Genomic DNA, 21,892 nt, shown 5'->3' with positions numbered 1-21,892 from the left:
AAAAAAATTGTTTCCATATCCATTTTAGTTACAAAGCAAAATATTGATTTTTGATATCATATTTTTTTTTTCATTTCAAATTATTATAAAATAATTATTTTTATTCATTAAACATCTATAATTTTAAATTGATTCATGGAAAATGTTGATTTTGTTGAAGATAGTTATTCGAATTGATTGATTCGTTCAATCATTGCAGTCTGTGGAAAATCAAAATATACAGTGATTGATCTTTCTAAGACAGGTTATGGAGTGGACTGTATATAATGGATTTAAATTAAATGAAGCCTCTATTCTTGATTGATTTATGTGTGGTTAGACCAAAAGTGTTTACAATGTGATTAGTTAGGTTAGTATATAATTTTAATTTTTGGCTTATATAGAATTCTGAAAATATTATAGTTTACCTAGTGGTTGATTTGTGAGCCATTGTGATTCCGATGGTGCTTGTCCTTGTCTCTTTTCTTGCATTCATCCCCCCTGCCTGAGAATGGTAAAGAAACTAGTCGCTCATGGTGATAGTTGAATATGAGCAAAATGATGTTGCCCTATGTTTACTCATCCATGTACCTATTCAAACCTCTTTGGTGCAGTGAGGCTACTCCTTCATGTGTTGGGCTGTAGATGTGTCTTGAGTATCTTTCTTTCAAATATTTGGAGATCCCTTTCATCAGACTTTGAAAGTGCCCAAGTTTCTGAGGTGTAAATCAACACTTTTCGAATTAGTATTTTATATAATCTAGTTTTTCTATATCTTGATAACGAACTACTACCTAAGTGCCGACACAGTCCAAAATAACACCTATTGGCCGATGCTATTCGTCTCCTTATCTCTGCCGAAACATCATTGGTGGTATTGACTTTTGATCCGAGGAACACAAACTCAACTCGATCGAAAGAGTAATGACCAATTTGGACAAAATCTTCTTTAAAACCTCTTTGTTGACCAGCAATGATATATTTGGTTTTGTTGGTATTAACAAGTCCCAGCTTCCTGACACCATCATCAAGGGCAAAAAAGACCTCTTCCACTCAGCTTTAGATCTACCAATAATGTTGATACCAGCATATGCCAGGATTTGTACCATATGATTAAAGATGGTTCGTTCCCCTGGTCTGAACCTTTGACTCTGATAGGTTTCTCCAGACCAATATTGAAGAGCAGGCAGGCTAGGTAATCTCCCTGAATCTGCATCATACATTTGGTATTTAATAAAAATATATCCTAAATAATTAAAATTGTTTTTTGTTCCATAATATTACTGAGACCATTTACCTAGTGATGTAAGGCATTGAATTATAGATTACTTAATGGTATTAATTAAAGTTAGTTGATGTTTAATGTAAATAATCATTGTTTTTTGTTGCAGCTGCCACAATCATTATCAAAGAAGAGGAAGGATCGCCTATTTATTTAGGTGAGACATATTTAAATCTAAAATTCTTGCTTGAAAACTTACCTAAGATCAAACTGATTAGATTCCTTCTTGTTCTCATGTTTTTATGACACTGACCACAGTTGACGAATATTATTGTCAAGCCTTGGTGGCTTGTGAGCATGTATAATAATAAGCTATCATTATGGGCATGTATAATATGTGATCGCTACTTGCGTTCAGGTCACCAATTTGTAATTGGTTTATTTTTTTTTGTTAATAAATTGTTTACCGCTCTGAACCCATGTTCCACTAAATATGATGAAGAAAATACAATTAAGAACTTTTGAATTACAACTCATATTTCTGGTTAATCCATAGGGATCTCCTTATACAGAATTGCTGGTAGCCGCTTTATAATTTAAGTTAGAATTCATCATTTTTGTTACTTCCATCAGTTCTTCTTGCAACTGTGTAAATTCTTCTGTGTTTACACTTCAAAAAGGATCCAAAATCCAATTAGGTATGTCCATTTTAAAATATCATGAAATCATTGATTAAAATCTGAATGGAGAGCATCTAAATGCTCACAATAAGAAAGTAAGTGTTTATCTTTATTTTCTGCTCTTCATAAATTTGGGAACTGGCTGAATCCCCCTTGTCCAAAGTTTCGTTTGTACAGTAGAAGTTTTGTCACAAATGCAGAAATAACAGATTTTGTTTTTATGAAAGTCAATTCACCACCTTGAAGCTAAAGATTTCTTTCATTAAATTTTTGAAACAAGTAAATGTCACTTTTGGATTGAAATAAATTGGGTCATAGAGCCTCACAACAACTCCAACACCAAGTTAAACAGTTTACAAAACCTATTTAAACTGGCACCTTTTGACAATCCTTTTTTTCCAAATCTCTTCTTTCTTTTATACTATGACCACTTCCTTACAGTTATTCATCATCCCCCAAATGCACCTGTGGCCATCACCGCCCCCCTGAATCCCTGCTGCACCCACCAGGTGGCACCCACTTTAGGAATCACTAGTCTAAAGTGACTCCTAAGTATTTAACTGTTTTGGCAAAAGGGATATGGGTATTATTTAAATTTATGGTCGATGGAGATATAGGCCTTCGTTTTGGTCCTACCACAATTAACAATTGTGTCAATACGGAATAAAGGGGCATAAATGGCTATCGCCAGCAAAAAGGGCTATGTCAATCTTTTAAAATCTTGGGTAGTCATTTATGAAAAGATTAAACTGGATAGGACTTGGATAGGAACCATGTGGGAGACCAGCAATGGTATGATACTTGGAGGAGGATTTATTATTAACGAAAAATTACAACAATCGATTTGATAAAAATTACTGTATGAATAATATCAAATATCTTGAAATATTTCCTAATTTGAAAATAAGTAACTTTGGTTTGATTGTGTCGAATGCTTTTTCTATGTTTATTAGGATCATCCTAACATGTTTTTTGTGATTGAAATTTTCTGTTATATATAACACAAGCTAATTGGGTGGTGGTTAAATGAAAGTGGCGAAGTTGTTTATTAATTTTATTACAGTAAAAATCCTCTGTTATACATTGTCTTATATTATTCCTAAAAACCCTATATATATGAACGCTAATTGTATATCTGTATGAAATTCTATTTTTTTAAAATGTATTATCTCGAAATCACGCCATTGATTTTAATAGAACTTCCATCTTTCTGGTTCACATTATCTTTCATCATCACATCATCTTTCGCTTACCATTCATATAGAGATATAAGTGAATATATATACATTTTAAATTATTATTTCTAACTGCATTTATCATTTATTTAATAAAACAAAAATGTTTTTAAGGCAACATCTTCCAAAAAAAAAAAAATTATTATTAGTTTTAGCTACTGTTTTTATCTCACCAATATAAGTCGAATATTCTGCATTTCACTAAGTAGTTTCATGAATTTGAGTTGTTAAGTAGCAAATTTCTTTAGGAGTCCAGGTAGTGGGTTCTTCCAAAGAGTTACTGGACTTAATAGAAGTTTAATCATCTTGGGAAAATAAATCTGTTTAAACTAGGCACTGGGCAGTTTGTAGCTGAGGAAGTTAGAGCATCGACTGTTGCAACACCAGTTCAAATCAGTTGACTTTTATTTCTGTGGCAGCCCCACAAAATGAAAACTCGATCCTCACCATAAGTTAGAATAGGGTAGCAACCTGTAGATAAAAGTTTTTTTCAACCATTCTATACATTTTTTGGTACTGAATCAGAATTTTAGGTTTTCCAACTTGCTGTCTGCAGGTTTCTCTACGAACATTGATAAAAACAACAAAATTGTGGGACTTTTTCTTTTATACCATTAAAACCAAAAATTGATTGAAAGTGGACATTCTTTAAAAAATGAAAGTAGACAAAATTGTCTACAAAAGTCTACTATATTATATTTCATTTTTGGACAACCTGCAACACTATCACGCTTAAAAATTTCTACTTTTGGGTTCTCTCTAAAAAAAATTAAAAATTTCCTTCTAACTGTGCAATATTGGCCTAGTATAAATGTTGTATGCCTGAAACTATTTATATTACAAAAAGAAAGTTAACTTTTTTGCAGCAAACCTAATAATTAGATTTTTTTTGTTGCGTATTCTAGCTGCATTGCACGTTAGCTGAAAATGAAGAATTGTATGTGAATTTTTTAGAAAATTTTATCTGTTTTAATTTTTTACTTTCATTGACCTGTAAGTGGAAGGGAAAGTATTGGGATCTTGAAACATTTTGAATTTGAGTTTTCAACAATAATATATGTTTTGAAATTGAGGCCCTTGAGTCCAAATAACCAAGTCTCACTAAATGGTTTGTGTGCAACACCCTAACTCAAAAATAAAAAGTATAAAACTGAAATTACAAACTTAAGATGGGTATATGCCTAGAATGGTACAGCAACATTTTCGATAAAATCGACTGACTGGAAGTGCCACTTTATAATCACTTTTTTTTTTTATATATTATCTCAAACATGGCTTATACGATTTTGATTGAACTCGGCATGTCTATGTACAATAAAATGATCTTTAATACCAGCTAGGTCTGGATAGGGCTTAAATGATAAATTTTTAAAAATCTTTCTCTAATGTACCTTTAGTGGTACATACATACTATTTAGTGTTACATACATATGTACCATAGGTGGCCCTATGGTAAGGCACGATGCAACTAATGTCAAGGACCCGGGTTCAAATCCAGCTGGGCAGAAAATTGTTTTCTGTTACACTGTAGCCATGAGTCAACCCTGTGGGTTCTGAAGCTCTCCTGGTGTCTACCCAGCCTCATAAATTGGGTGCCCTTTATTGGGTAAACATCAGGCAGTCGAGCGTGATTCTGACCAAATCACATCCTTGGATAACCATTGGTTTAGTAACTGTACTTCCTTACTAAGTACTGCACCCTTAACTCTCCAAGTGTTGTAGTAGTACTGATTTTAATTTTTAATGTACCTTTCATTTTATTTATTTAAAAAAATAAACATTTTTCATTGTAACAAATGATAAGCAATTGATAAATTCAAAATATTAAAGAATTTTATGATTGACTGAAGGGAACTACATTCAAATTCTCATAGAAAACCTTTCTTATTCTTACATTCTCTTTTCCTGCATTCTATCTTATTTTTTTAAATTGAGATGTTATCTTAGTATTAACTATTATATTTATAATTTTTTTCGGAAGAGAGTGGTAACTTTTAAAATAATAAATGCTCAATTTATGATCTAAAGGTTAATGTTTCTTAGCTTATATATTATCCTGCTAAATATTTACCTTTGAAGTAGTGCCTAAAGGCAGCACACCGTTTCAACCAAAAGTATGGTCTATAGGTATCACACCATTCCAACCAGAAGTATGGCTATAGGTAGCACACCAATCCAACCAGATGTAGAGTCTATAGGTAGCACATCATTTTAGCCAGAAGTAGGGTCTATAGGTTGCACACCTTCCAACCAGGAGTATGGCTATAGGTATCATACCATTCCAACCAGAAGTAGGGTCTATAGGTAGCACACCATTCCACCCAGAAGTATGGCTCTAGGTATCACACCAATCCAACCAGAAGTGGGGTATAAACCCCACTTATAGAAGTAGCACACCATTCCATTCTTATTAAACTAGTTACTACAAATGATTTATTGGGAAGTTGTTGACTGATCTTTCTCTTTACCTTTTAGCCTCTTGATTATCACCCTTCCCAGATTCTACTAGTAGTGAAATCTTAACTTTGTTCTATATGACGTATAAAACCAATAGGTTTCCTCATTTAAAAACTTCTTGGTCTTATTAATATTTTTAATTTATTATGAAATATGAATCTTTTTATTTTTTAAAATAATATATACTTTTTATAGGTTCCGAAAATACTGTCAAGAACAAAGAAAAGGTCCAAAAGAATGGTATGAAACCTAAAATTTATGTTGATTCGAAGAAACTTGTTAAATCTTACCTTAAAGATGTTGAGCGTCTTCAGTGTCCTCACTGTGACTTTAAGACAACAAAGCTACGTAATTTAAAAAGTCACATAAACACCCGTCATATTCATAATAAGCCATACAGATGCCCTCATTGTGAACATAAAGCTGTTGCAAGTAATCAATTAAAAAAACATATAATGTCCATTCATACAGGTGAGAAGCCTTTTAAATGCTTTCATTGTGACTATAAGTCCACATATAAAAGTGTATTAAAATATCATATTATATCCTCTCACATAGGCGTGAAGTCTTGTGAATGTCCTCATTGTGACTATAAAACAACAAAACTCTATTATTTAAAAAAACATATAATGGCACTTCATAAAAGTCACAGGTTCCACCTATGTCCTCAATGTTGTTATGAAGGAGTAGACAAAAAATCTATGAAGGAACATATCGCAACCCGTCATCCACCTAAGAAGTTTCATCAATGCACTTATTGTGATTATAAAACAGGAACTACTACTAATTTAAAATATCACACTATGATCAATCATACTGGTGAGAAACCTCATAAATGTACTCAGTGTGATTTTAAAGCAGCAGTAGCTTCTAATTTAAAAAATCACATCATCTCCCGCCACACTGATGAGAAGCCTCATAAATGTCCTCATTGTGACCATAGAGCATCTAGACCTCATCATTTAAAAAGTCATATCCTTGCATGTCATACAGCTGAGAAGCCTCATAAATGCCCTCATTGTGACCATAAAACAAAAAGAGCTTGCCATTTAAGGAATCACATAATGGCCCATCATACACATGAAAGACCTTATAAATGTTCTCTTTGTGAATATAAATCAACAACCGTCAGTAACTTGAAAAATCATATACTGTGCCGCCACAAAGACGAGAAACCTCATAAATGTTCTTATTGTGACTTCAAGACATCACTACTAAGTACATTAAAATACCACATTAAGGCCCATCATACAGACCAGAGGTCCCATCAGTGTCCTCATTGTGACTACAAAGCAGTTACAAAAACTGGTTTAAATGTTCATGTACGGTTCCATCATAGGCGTGAGAAGCCTCATCAATGCACTCATTGTGACTTTAAGACTTCAAAAACTCGTGATTTAAAAAATCACATAATGGCTCGTCATACAGGTAAGAAGCCGTATCAATGCTTTCATTGTGACTATAAATCATCAGGGATTGAGAGTTTAAAAAGTCATATAATGTATTGGCATACAGATGAAAAGCGTCATAAATGTCCACAGTGCAAATACAGCGCTGTTCAAATATCTTGTTTAAGAAATCATGTAATGGTCCATCATATAGGTGTGAAACCAATCAAATGCCCTCATTGTGATTTTAGTACAGTAGCAACTCCTTATTTAAAAAGACATATAATGGCCATTCATAAAGGTGAGAAGCCTTACAAATGCAATGATTGTGACTACAAATCAGCTGGAATGACAGCTTTGAAAAATCACATAATGGTTAGGCATACAGGTGATAGGCCTCATAAATGTCCTCATTGTAAATACCGAGCAACTCAACCAAGTTCTGTAAAATACCATGTAATGGTCCGTCATACAGGTGAAAAGCCTCATAAATGCCCTCACTGTGAGTACAGAGCAGTATTGAAGAGTTTCATAGGAAAACATATAATAATAGCCCATCATACAGATAAAAAACATCAATGCCCTGATTGTGATTTTAAAACTGCACATGCAAATTCTTTAAAAGGACATATAAATACATATCACACAAAGAATAAGTATGCTCGGGTTCCTCATCAAGATAAAACAGTAAGAAAAGATGTTTTAAAAAAACATAAAATTGCTTGTCGTCTAGGTGAGAAGTCTTTTCAATGTCATCATTGTGATTATAAGACAGTGACCTTTAGTGTATTGAAAAGACATATTATTGTGAATCATATATAGGGGAGAGGCCTCGTCAATGTCCTTTTTGCAACTATAAAACAGCTACAGCAAGTAATTTAAAAAGGCATATAACAGTCCATCATACTGAAGAGAAACGGTATCATGATTATTGAGTAAATCGAACCTAAAGTACCAACTTACCCCAGTAAGTCTGTGAATTTCATAGTTTAAATTTTACGTATATAATATGTAATGAACTGACTTGCAGATAGCTTCATACCTAGATTATTCCAATTCTTAAATGTTTCTTGTATAGGTTAAACTGAGCTATAGAAGTATTATTCTGGTTAATGAAATAAATTTAAAACATATAAGATTCGTAAATTTCATAATAGAAATTTTATTCTTAATTTCTGATTTAAAGCTTTGTGATTTAAAGTTTTCTTTGATATTCTACTTGGCTAAAGATATATGTTTCAAATTGTTTTCTTTATTTTAGCAAGAAAACTTAGTTTTTATAGAAAGATCAGATTGATTTTAAAATAAAATTGTTATAAATTAAATCATTATTATTTAAGAAATTTAAAATTTTTAATAATTCCTTTGTTTTAACAAATAAATTTCATTATTGAAATTTTGATGTTAATGAAGTGTTATCCAGAGCAGTTAGTGCAAGTAATGTTATGTTATTGCAAGACACATAAAATTATAAATGATTTTTATATGATATCTTAATATAATTTCAATGACAATCTACTGTGATATTAACTTTTCTTTGATAACCTTCCGTAGGTTTGAATTTTGTGTAAATATACAATAAATTTATTCGACTTTATGTTAAATAAAGTGTTTTGAAAATTCTTTGATTTTTTGAGAATGGCCTATTTATTTGTTCACCTAAAATATCGAAATAAAAACAAAATTATTAACTAACTACTTATTTTCTCAATTCCAAAAAAAAATAACCATTTATTACTCACATTCATACATATAAAAAATAAAATCCTGTCTGATTTAAAATATTCAAAACAAAATTTATTAAAGTGTATTTATGAGGCCTGCTGGCAATCACAGTAGATCATAGTATTTAATTTAACATGTTAAATGGAGAAATATTTCCTTCTTTTACCATGTTAAAACGATATAACGTATAACATGGTTGAGAGTCTGTTAAATGAAGAATGACATTACGCAATAGACCAGCTGAGCTCGTCACCATTTTGTTTGTTGTCATAGTAAAATGCAGTATTATGCATATTACTTGCTTGTAGGTTGTGTTAGTGTTGTTTTGGATGTTTTTGTAACTAATAAAGCAATGGATGACAATAATAATAATAATGTAATGACTTTTGTTAATCTTGATTCTCTTACTCACAAGTTAGAAGATCAACAAGGCACTCAGAAGCCAAACTTTCATACAACTTCCAGTTTCCGCTCAATGTAGGCATTTCGTAATAAATTACTTTAATCAAAACTTAAAAGTAAACAATAAAATAAAGATTTGGAAGTAAAGGTTATGAAACAAGAAGTAGGATTTGCTCAAAAATCCACTAGCAGCTCTTATACATTTAACATGGTAAAACATTTTCCATTTAACACATCATGAATACCCCTAGTATCTCTAAACACTAATACTTTACCACTGAACTATCGAAAATGAGAGAAACACTATTCAAACAAGCAGTGTTGCCCAACTGCATTGGTTTGCTCTACACACAGCATACTAGATCTAGTTAGACAATTGCTTATTATTCTTATATTACATAGGCATAGACAATTAATATTAAAATACATAATAATATTAAATGATTTTTTTTTCTTATTGTTTCTGTTCTTTAATATTATTGTATTTCTATATTTTCATTTTTTTTTTTAATTATAATTTTTCAGAAGTTACCTTCCCACAACGCTCCCGGTTATGACCTAATCACATCCCATATTCTAAAAAATCTTCCTCGAAAATCTGTTCTGTTCCTCACCTACATCTACAATGCTGTACTCAGATCCACATATTTTCCTGACCCTTGGAAATTATCCATTATCAAAATCCGCCAGATTACCCATTCTCCTACTGTCCTATCTCTCTGTTACCTATCATGGGCAAAATCCTTGAGAAACTCATCTTGAAACGCCTGTATCCCATCCTTGATTCCAACCACATAATCCCAGATCACCAGTTTGGATTCCGAACATTCCACTCCACTATCCAGCAATGCCATCGTGTGGTTAATGTTGTCTCATCTTCATTGGAGTGCGGAATGTTCTGCTTGATTGTCTTTCTTGATGTAGAACAGGCTTTTGATCAAGTCTGGCACCCAGGACTGCTATACAAGATCCATAAATTCCTACCCCCTACATACTTTCTCATTATCCGTTCTTATCTCTCTGACAGATTATTTCAAGTAAATTACAACAGCGCTTATTCATCCTTATTCCGTCAGTCTGCACACATCCTAACACTATCCTCACCACATATGCCGATGACATATGTCTATTGTCAGTGAACAATGATCCTTATATTGTATCTTAAACACTCCAATCCCACATCACCACCCTTGAAGAATGGTGCCAAAATTGGAGGATTAAAATTAAACCTATTCTAAACCATAAAATTCCTCCCGAATTCAATCCTTACAGTCCAAAATCCTTCGTAAAATCCTTAATGCTCCTTACTTTGTCACAAATCAAGTTATCCATCAGGACCTCAATGTCCCATATGTTGCTGATTTGGCCAAAACCAGATACCATCCCTTCCACAATAAACTTCCCAACCGCCCAAATCCACTTGTTTCTAACCTGGCTTCTCCTTCATTACCTAATAATCCTCCTAGGCATCTGAAAAGAAGATCTCCTCTAGAAATGTTATTGGAGTTCTATTTATTCTCCAATGGAGTTCTAGTTATTCTCCACATGTTTGTATCATGTCACTATGCCATCTACAGCAAATTTACTTGTATATATTTTTTTATACAGTTGTAAATAACAATAAATAAATTAATAAAAAAAAAATTATAATTTTTTTTTTCTATTTTTAACCTATACATCTACATCTAGTTCTATCTTAAAATATCAAATAGTAAAAATTCTAAATGTAAAAAAAAAATATATATATAAATCTTATATTGTCATGCACAATTCTATTTAATAAAAATATAAAAAAAGAACACTTGATATACATGTATAAAAAAAAATAAATGTAATAAATGTATACATGATAATTATGAAAAGTTCTGAACATTTAAAAATAAGGGGAAGTAAATATAAAAGTAACAAATAGAAAAAGTAATACATTTACAAATTTTTAAAATTGATTGGAGAAGATGATCGGGGGGTGCGGTCAGCAAAGAAAAAACATAAATAAAAAAAAAAATATTTATTTATGCCAACGTTTCGACCTGATTTTCAGGTCTTCATCAGGGCTGTAAAAACAAAAAGACAACAACCATCATTTAGAGAGAAAAAAGTTGATTAATAACTATGGACAAAGACAGTAGTAGATTGATTACATCATTATTTATATACATATAAATGTGAGTAATAAATAAATGATACAGTGGAAACAATCTATAAACTTAAATTAATAATGGAGCTTATGAAAAAAAACGAGAGTAAAGAGTTATCACACATTACTATTTGTAATACTATCTCCAATTACCTCCAACACCCTCCATTCTTTTCTTCCAAATTTTCTCCCCTTTTCTTTAAAGAACTTTCTTTCACCCGATCCTTCCTTAGTTCTCATGATGACATTATTATCACTAAAGCCGACAAAGGGAACAAGACTGTCATGAACCGCTCTGACTACAATGAAAAAATGACTCAATTCCTATCCGATCATTCCACATACACGTACGTGGATACGTAACATACGTCCCGTGGCCCTACACCTTCATTAAAAACAATTTTTAACAAACATCTTAAAGATCTCTTAAATTCTAAATTTATTAATTATCCCTCATATAGAAACCTCATCTCATATAATTCAGTTGCCCACTGTTTTTATGGCCTTCCCAAAATTCACAAACCCAATACTCCCCTCCATCCGATCACTTCTAATATTAATTCCCCCGCCGTTAAACTTAGTAAATACCTACTGCCCTATTTACAAGCCCTTAGCCATGACAATCCATATGATATTCACAACTCCTTTCACCTCCGCGATCAATTGATTAGACCTCACCATTTCAGACCACTACATTCTCACTTCCTTTGACGTTGAAAGTTTATTTACCAATATCCCCATAGATAAAGTCCTATTTTTAGTAGAATCCAACTGGTCAACCATTGAACCACATACTTTCGTCTCACCTCAAGTCTCTCCAACTTTGTTGTGAATCCGGCTACCTCACATTCCAGGGTCAATCCTATTAAATAATCCTAATAAAATCACTGACATCATATTTGCTTTAAATTCCTACCACCCACGCTTACGTTTTACAGTTGAATCAAAAACAAACAATTCACTACCATTTTTTGACCTCATCATAAAGGACACTATATCCACCGATTGGTACACAAAACCAACTTACTCAGGAAGACTTCTAAATTATCACTCCCAACATCCTTACCATCAAAACTAAACAGACAAAAATCTTATTCATCATTGTTTTTCTCTCTCTGATTCCAAATTTCATGATAACTATCTCCGCATTAAACAAATCCTCTTAAACAACAATTTTCCTCACAAAATCATCGACAAACTCATTTACAATTATATAAATCGTACCCCCTCTACATCTAATTCACATCTATCTCTTTCCATTCCCTTATACAGATCATTACCTTACATTCCTTTTCTTTCAGATAACATCCATAAACACTTGCGTTCTTCTATCCCAAACCTCTGCCTCGCCTTCAAAGCTCATAACAAACTTTCTTTAATTTACTCCCATCTTAAAGATCCCATTCCTCCTCAATACCGTTCTCATGTTGTGTACCGTATCCCTTCTTCAACTCCTAATTGTAACGCATCTTATATTGGTGAAACAAAAAATTTACTCAAAGACCGCATAATCCAACACAAGTATTCCATATCTTCCCGTAACTTCAATGCTTCTAAATTATCTGAAAATAGTTTAATTTTTAACCACTCTTTTGATTTTGATAATACTTCCATTTTAGCCACCGTTCCAAACCATGATAAACGACTGCTATCCGAAAGTATTTTTATATAATTAGAGTCTTCCCCTGTTAATCATAAAACTGACTAACAAAACCTGTCCCTAGCCTATTCCCAAATTATTAATTTATTAAAACACCAGTAATCTTATACACATATACATCTTTTTTTTAAACTATCCGTTTTAGATACCCACTACATATTTATACATTTTAATATCTTTTGGCTCTCATAATTTTACATTTAAATCTTTTTATATGTTTTAATCTCTTATTAATTATTTTATCTCAACGTTCGTTTTTTTACTGTTGAATTTCTGTTTATCAAACGTCTTTGTCCACTTGCACTCTAACTATTTCAAACAGTTTAGCAGAAATCTCTGCCTACAACTGTATGTTATTTTTTTCTCTCTTATCGGAAAGATCTCTCTAAGGATCGGGTGAAAGAAACGTCTTTAAAGAAAAGGGGAGAAAATTTGGAAGAAAAGGATGGAGGGTGTTGGAGGTAATTGGAGATAGTGTTACAAATAGTAATGCGTAATAACTCTTTACTCACGGGTGTTTTTTTTTTGTTTTTTTTTTCATAAGCTCCATTATTAATTTAACCAATTCTTTATAGATTGTTTCCACTGTATAATTTATTTATTACTCACATTTATATATATATAAATAATGATGTAATCAATCTACTACTGTCTTTGTCCATAGTTATTAATCAACTTTTTTCTCTCTAAATGATGGCTGTTGTCTTTTTGTTTTTATAGCTCTGATGAAGACCTAATAGTCAGGTCGAAACGTCGGCATAAATAAATATTTTTTTGTTTATTTATGTTGTTTCTTTGCTGACCTCACCCCTCGATCTTCTTCTTCAATCAGTAATCTACGGTCAACTATCTACACCTCATTACAAATTTTAAAAGCATATAAATAATTTGTGCCATGCATGCTTTATACTGAGACATGATTATTATTATCTGTTACTATACATGTTAATATAATTATTTGTTACTGGATGATCCCAGCTAGTCTAGGATTATATTTTCTGTCATTTTTGCTTCATCCTTAATATTAACACCGAGTTTTTCCATGAAGCTCCCAGTTGTGCTTGGTAGAGTTCCATGAGCTCCAAACTAGAAGCTTCTCACATCAAAGTATCATTCTCTGAAGCCCTCCCAGAACTTTTCTTTTAGAAACGGATTATTATATATATTATTTTTATTATATATTTATCTCTTTTCCCTTTCTACTCTATTTGCTTGGTCAAGGTTTACTTCATTACTTTCATATCTCACTGTGGGATTCAGAATGTATGCTGACTTACCTGTCTTAGGGAAAGCGGCAATACCAGCTAGACCAGTTAGACCTCGTCAAAGCAGGGAAAATATATAACTATGTTAGGCCCTTCATACCATTCCTGGCAAATTATTACCTTATTTCTTCTAGATGGACAGAACATAATTTTGTGAGTTTTCTCAGTAACTGTAAATTAATAGCCTTAAGGTGATGGGGTGAGTGATGTTATTAAAAGAAAAAAATAATCTCTGACCCCATTTTAATTAATGGAATAATAGTTGACTTCATGTAATTTATTGTAAGGTTATGGTCAAAAAGGTGCAAAAAAAATATTTATTAGTAATCATCATTTTACCCCATTTTGCAGGGCTTTATCAAGGTCTGAATGTGAACAAGATACAAACATTGTAAAATATTAAACTATTAGAATAAACATAGGAAGTTTTATAAAAGAATTATATAAAAAAAGAACGCACTAAACTTGGGTTGGGCCACCCGTAGCTCAGTGGTTAAGACAAAGTCTTACCAATTTGATGTCAAATGGTGGTGCCGGTTTGAATCCGGTCTGGGGCATTGACTTTTTTCATTGAGTGGCGGTCCCACAAAATGAAAAATTTTGACCCCCAATCATTGTTAGGCAGTATAGGACTCCAATGGAAGTCTGAGCCGGAGGGGAAAAAAAATGCAGTAAACTAAAGGAATATAAATGAATTGAATACTAATTTTTTATTCCAGTAGTTTTGTCATGTTTTACAATGTTTGTAACTTCTTCACATTCTATTTTGCAAAGTCGGGTGAAACCATGGTTTCTAATAAATAGCTTTTCTGCTATTTTTGTACCATCTTCTCAGAAGAATAAAAAAAATAAATAAAATGAAAGTGAGGAAAATATTAAAATAAGGAGAAGATGGTTGAACATGTGGTCAGTGATGAATACAAATAATTAAAAACCTATTTATTAGTGCCAGTATTTCCAACTTTCATCAGGGCTAAGAACAAAAAGCAAGATAACAACCATAATCAATAAAAGGAATCATAGAATGGTTTGAAAATAACTGACATTATAGATACATAAATAGTGTTGAATGACATGTATAGTCTGAGCATTATAAGAAGATAAAGGCTGTATGAGAAAAGTAATACTAAAATTAAGTAAGGGAAAAGGACAAACATTAAAATACATATGAAAATCTAGTTAGTAAATATATGTACGAAATAAAAATTATTTAAAATTAAACATTTATATATAAAACAAGTAAATAACAAAAATAAAGAAATATGAATATTTCGAAGTTATGGGGGAAAATGAGAAAGAAAATATATGTAAGTAAAATACTATAATGAAATAAATAAAGTATAAAGTTATATAACACAAAAGGAGTAATTAGTAAATAACATGTTGAAACTGTTTATTTTCAAGTTCTTCAGTAAAATCAAGGCATGGATGGTAAGAATTAAAGGCAGATAATATATCTACATATTTTTAATAAGAATAATGTAAACTTGGATAATGGAGTCAAGTAAATATTTATATATGAGATATAATATGTAGATAACCTCCTTGTCCATGAAATATCTGATATTTTATCTTCTTTTAATTCTTACCATACACGCCTTAACTTTACTGTAGAGCTTGATGGTAATCACTCCCTTCTTTTCCTTGACCTCATCATTAGATAACCAGAAAATACCATATCCACTGACTGGCATCTCCGACCATCTTCTCATTTATTTATATTCAGGGTTAATTATTAACTCATCATTAAGGAAAATATTAATTGAATTTTAATCAGCAAAAGAATAATTTTAATTTTGAAAGAGGTAATTAAATGAAAAAAGGTAAAATCTTGATTATAAATATGAATGATATAATAATAATATAAATATGAATGATGATAAATGACATATTATAAAAAAAAAAATTCAATGGACCATCACTAAATCGAACAAAATAAAACCAAGAGAGTTAAGGTGAGTAATTCTGATCATAATCACATTACATAGCGGGGAAAAAAGTCACTTGGTAATTAACAAAGAAATATAATCAATGTATCTACGTAAAAATATTTTTACAATAATCAATCATTGTTCAGAAATTTATTTTTAAACTTTTTTTTTTTAAATAATCTGAACTTGCTCAAAGTTGGCTCCAACATGCTGAAAAACTTGGCCTTCTTGAAGTCTAAAGCCAGGTAAGTTACTCATCAATGGATTAATGGAGCCTTCTTGCAGTGAAGACTCGTTTAAGTATCGAAGATCTTGCAGAAACTAAAACTATTGAAATTGCTATACTGCTTGCAATGTTAAATGAAGATGGACTAGTTAAAAGTAGTCAACTAGAAGCTTGCCAAAATGATATTTTCTATAATAATTATTAGATTTTGTTGTGACTTCCTTTAGGTTTCCCTTGGAGACCTAGGGTAACCTCCATGTTCCCTCCTGGTATTGTAACATGTGTTGTGTTAATAAAAAAGTCCGTTAATGTGTTTAGTGTTTTTTGCTTCCGAATAATCCACAATGATCGTTGATCATAAGGTTTAGTCCCTGAAGGCGTAATTCGTTTCAGGAACTAACAGATTTATTTATTTAATACCAGATCGGCCTGATGGGCCTTACATGGTTAATGTAAGAAGTAATTTTTGTTTTTAACAACTGATATGGAGGGGGGGTGTATAGCCTCATTCAAAAGACAACCCTAACTATATAAAATGTTTAAATACAAAAAAATTTAAGATAAAATAAATGAGTTAAAATAATAATTCTTAATAAAAGCAAAAAAATGACATTTATGGATTCAACAAAATAAATCATTGATTTCTAATGAAAAAAAAAAGAAAATGAATTTAAGAAAAAGATGAAGAGAAAAAAAAAGAAATTAAAATAAAATAAAATTTTAGAGTGACAATAACAGAACTGATAAATATAGAATTGATTACAGGATGTCCTGCAGCAGCCTGGGCTTCAGTCTTCAGGTTGTGGTTGGGTTTCCCAAGTTGTAGGTCACTGCTTCTTTAACTGTAGGTAATTGGGAGTGGACCTTCATAAACTTTTCTTTGATGTAATCCTGTATTGTCTCTATTTATAGTTCACGATGCAATTGGCTGTAATTAGATGAATAGAATCCTAGCCAATTTTTACTGATCCATTAGTAAGCATAGGACGCCCTTTGCATTTGTAATAAATGATGAGATAGCAAACGCTTAGGAATAATCTGGAACGTTCCGTTTTTCAACCAAATGTGGGTTTATCCCGCATTTGGATTCTAATTCTAGCAAAGATGGTGTAGGTCATTCCTTTAATGGCGCTATTAACCCACCAGCTTCCTAATGTAATGTTAACTAACTCTGAAGGTAGTAGATAACGTGAGCTACAATTAGATGGGTTATCCTCCGATTTTACGTTTTATCAATTCTTGTCTATGGTCTTATTGATCTGAACAACCCAATGAACCGCAAATCATTGGACTGATATAAGAGAGTTGAGATTCAACGCAGGACAATTGTGGAGTCGGTCAAAAATTTGGTCTCAAAACAGAATTCTTATCTTGTTTGGTCCAGAGTCAACTCGAATTTTTTCCAAATAAGATGACTTTTATAGCCTGAAGGGGTTTGTTCAATGGTGGTATAACCTGTCCTATAAGCCGATTAGGAATGAAGGCATATTTTCTTTATCCACATTGCGATGAGAAAAGGTAATCTTTATTTCTGAAATGAAATCAAGTAGTCAAAGAATGCCACGTAAGGCACATTATGAATGAGCCAACTTCATCCTATCCGTAGTTAGGGATCCGTAGATCCTATAGCATGGTCTTGGTGTAAGATATCACAGATGGCAAGAATTCAAAAAGATAATAATTTCTGGCTGGTGGATAAATCGGCCCTCTTAGATGGAAGAAACAAAAAAGAGTGGAAATATCATAGAAGATGAGATCCTGGATGCAAATTTCTTGACTTCATATTCAAATAGTAGATATTATTCAGATAGGAGTTCTAGAATTAATGTTCTTGTAAAGCCCTCGAAGTCAACGTTCAGGAATCGCCTTCATTTCACACTGACTGAATGGTTGTCCTTTCAGCTTGAAATAATGGTGAATTTGTTCCTAACGTGACATTGCACAATTCAAACTACTGGAGTCTATCCCTAGGCCTATAGAACAACAAACTTGTTAGGTCGTAAGCACTACAGATGCGAAGTTTCGATGTCGATAACACCAATAATCTGTTGGTTAATGGTGTAAGTGTTCAAGAGCTACTATTTTCAACGTTACAACGTCACTTTTATCGCTTATCCGTGGAATCTTTGTCTATATAACTCACATGGTACTGGTATAAATAATCATAACGAACAGAAAAATAATTTATTTACTTCGTAATTCAAAAACTAATGGAATCAGAAGTTCAGATTAATGAAATTGTGAATGAGTGAGATGAAGTGAATCTTTTTTTTCGTTTTGGCTCTGCTCATTAAAGATTAGCAATAAATAGACTTTCATAGTTTACTATTATTTTAAATTTATTTAAGGGAGCCATTACCCTAATAAGAGGTTCATATAACCTGCTTTGCAGAGTTGGGCAAAAAGTAATATCAATTACTTGCCAATTACTGCAATAAGTAATTGTAATTGAAATTACTTGGTGTAATTGTGGGACCAAAACTGCAAGCTGAGTCAAAGTAATTACAATACCACAACTATCTTGTTCTTATAAACAATTTAAGATTGCACTCTGACGTATAGATTTATTACGCTTTTATTTATATGTTTTCGAAGATGCTGATAAACATAAAATCAATTATTAGATCGCGCGCTTGCGCATCGATTTATTTTAACTTTTAGAATTTCTGCTCAAAAAATATGTTAAAATAAATTGAATTGACACATGAGTTAAATCACAGGTAATTTTAATTGTAATGGAAGTAAGAAGTAATTATAATTTCAATTACTTCAGAGCAACTGTTTTTCAAAACCACTAATTTTTAATGTTTTGGACGATTTAACGATTATCCTAGTGTAATTTTTGTGCAACTAAAACATTTAAATAAATTACTCATGTAATTATTCCTGCTCAACTATGCTGCATTGTCATAATATGTAATTATGTTTGCTGCCATTTATTTCCATCTAAGTTTTTTACTGAAACGGAATGGAATAAATAAATATTTTGTTTTGTATTTTTTTTTCTCGTGAGTCAGTAATTGGTCCTTTTGTTTTTCATTTAATTTTTGGATGCTATATAGTTTATTATATACATTTTGTCGTGTACTGATCATTTGTTTTATACAGGAATGTATAATACATGATATAAAGCATTGTTATAAAGCTTAGTGATACTTAGTTGTACTGTTTACAAGCCTAGGTACCTTGTTTTACCTGCTTCCAATGACCTCTTTGGACGACTATTTTCAATTACAAATGTTAAGTGTACTTCTTCACTTTGGGAAAATATTTTTTGATTTTTTTCTAAAAACAGTGCTTATATAGTTTGGAAAAATACAGAATGTCTAGTCCTGGTAATAAATTATTTATTATAAGTGTGTTTGTTATGGTCTGTTTCATATCAGGTTATGTGGGAGTACTATGATAAGAGTTTTTGTTATAATACTAACTCATTTATATTATATAATTGGAATTCGAGTATGGTGTACACCATTCATATACAAGAATACCTATTGCGATGATTCAAGTTACCAGTTGTCTGTAGGTCTTAAAATTTTACCTGGTTTTAAAATATAAAATTATAAATATTATTTCTAATATGTATTTATCTATCATCTTTTGAAGAAAAGGGTAAACTATTATTTGTTTAGTCTGTTAGAGTTAATATTATTTACAGACTATTGAATAACGAAACGAAGAAACTTTCATTTGGCTCAGAATAAGAATTATGCGATTGTGATTGTATTTTTTCTGATGAATAAACTGTGATATTGCTTTTTATTTTCATAATACTGTCCCAAATATATTTTTATTATTGTTTTTCAACTCTCAAATTATTATTGGTTTATAATTATGAGATAGTTGACCATCGATGACTTGTACGAGAAGAAGATGGTTGGGGGTGCGGTCAAAATGAATCACAAATAAGTTGATGTAACTTATTTAATTGTGCCAATGTTTCGGCTAGAGCCTAGCCTTCATCTGTTAGCTTGAAAACCAAACACCAAGTCAATTATTAACGTCAAGTATTATTGTTTTAATTGAATCACAGCCTGTCAACAGGCTCACCCAAGAGATAATAAAACCTCAAACAGATCCTTATCAGTTGAGGTTAGGTTCTAAATTCTTCTATATTCAAATCAGTTTATGGTGTCAGGTTATTATCCCAACAACATGGATACAATCGGAACAGTACCTATCATGTGTGGTTTCTAATTGATAATCATTTATAATTTCAAACATTCTAAACCTAACTACTCCATCTACCTTTCTCTATTTAAACATTGTGCCTCAGTATGTTAGTAAGGAATGATGCCTATCTAACATTTCGTCTATGCACCATTCCTCTTTATGGTTCAACCTATTAGGTTTGCTTTGATTAAGGACACATTAAACCCTTAGTTTTATAGGATATTATATTGTTGGCAGACAACATTATGGTAATTTTCTAATTTTTTTTTTGTAAATACCAGGCTATTTATTTCCTCTGGTGAAAACTACTTATTAAATACATGAAACCAGAAATATTGTTAATGGTTTTTACTCAATTCTTCACTGATCCTAGTTTGATACGACATAGAGGTAGAGACACATTTTTAGGAATAGACAATTTGCCATGTTTCTAATTTTTCTGAAATAAATGATTCACACTTAGGTCATTCTTTTCTTATCTAATGTTTTTTTCCACAACACAGAAGTTTTACTTAATACCCTACATATGTCCCCATATTTTTGAAAATTGGTGGGCTTGTGTTGAAGTTCTGATATATACAAAAACAAAAAATCTAATGGCCAGGGAAGGCGAGTGTGAAATAAGAATTTATATTTTTTTGTTGCAATAAAAATTCATATTTTTTTGTTGCAATAAAAATTCATATTTTAGTGTTTCTTGAGGTGGAAATAATGAATCTAAGTTTTGTTCTAGAAAAAATACAACAGTTAAACTAAAGATAATGAAGCTGTTGTGCAAACAGGAAAGATCATGTGGTCTCGGTTAGTTATTCATAAAATTCTATAATATTTTGTATTTATCTGTTAACATTTCAGTTTAGTTTTTAGACTTGTTAACAAAAGTTGTTAAGATGATTAAACATAAACCCTAGGGACTTTGCTGCTAAATATTTTTAAGAAATAAATTTGTAAATAATACTACTGAATTATGGTTTAAGCGATGTAAGAATCCTTAAAACATGATTGGTTCTGATACCAAAGTATCTTCTTCCTTATCTTATGGAAAATCAAACGCTATATGCTATAATTTTATCATTGCCGCAGTTTAGTTTAGTTCCATTATTTTTATAAGATGTTAGTTTTATATATAATTTTAAATCAGAAACAAGGTAAATATTTTAACATATTAAAGTAAACCTTAACAAAAAAATAAATAAATTTTCAACTATATTATTCTTTGAATATAATCTATTACAGAATATTGTTTGTTTCATTTCAATAATTGATTTTATTGAAGAGAAAAATGAATTTGGAAATAATGTCGATAACAATTCATTTTTTTATCCAGTCTTAGTTTTATTAATGTTATTTTGAGATTGGAAAAATTCAAGAAGTAACTGATTCATTGCTGCAAGTTTTACTATATACTATAT

At 31.4% G+C, this 21,892-nt stretch overlaps 1 protein-coding gene across 10 annotated transcripts in view; it reads left to right on the top strand.

Moving 5' to 3' along the window:
* The window catches only part of LOC106682009 (zinc finger protein 665), a 48,083-nt gene that overhangs the window by 11,969 nt on the left and 14,222 nt on the right, over positions 1-21,892 (top strand). For 9 of the 10 annotated variants that reach the window (XM_067050099.1, XM_067050098.1, XM_067050097.1 and 6 more), the window contains exon 6: positions 1,371-1,418. In XM_067050099.1, coding sequence (XP_066906200.1) covers positions 1,371-1,418 — 48 coding nt within the window. Of the gene's footprint in view, positions 1-1,370; positions 1,419-5,768; positions 10,677-21,892 lie in introns of those variants that run through there. The other variant, XM_014422637.3, reaches the window with a different exon arrangement.

This window comes from Halyomorpha halys, unplaced genomic scaffold, assembly GCF_000696795.3.
Source record: "Halyomorpha halys isolate HHAL.00 unplaced genomic scaffold, Hhal_1.1 Scaffold381.1, whole genome shotgun sequence".
Classification (NCBI taxonomy): Eukaryota; Metazoa; Arthropoda; class Insecta; order Hemiptera; family Pentatomidae; genus Halyomorpha; species Halyomorpha halys.
Note: the sequence above shows the minus strand (reverse complement) of the source record. Positions and strands in the feature narration are given on the sequence as shown.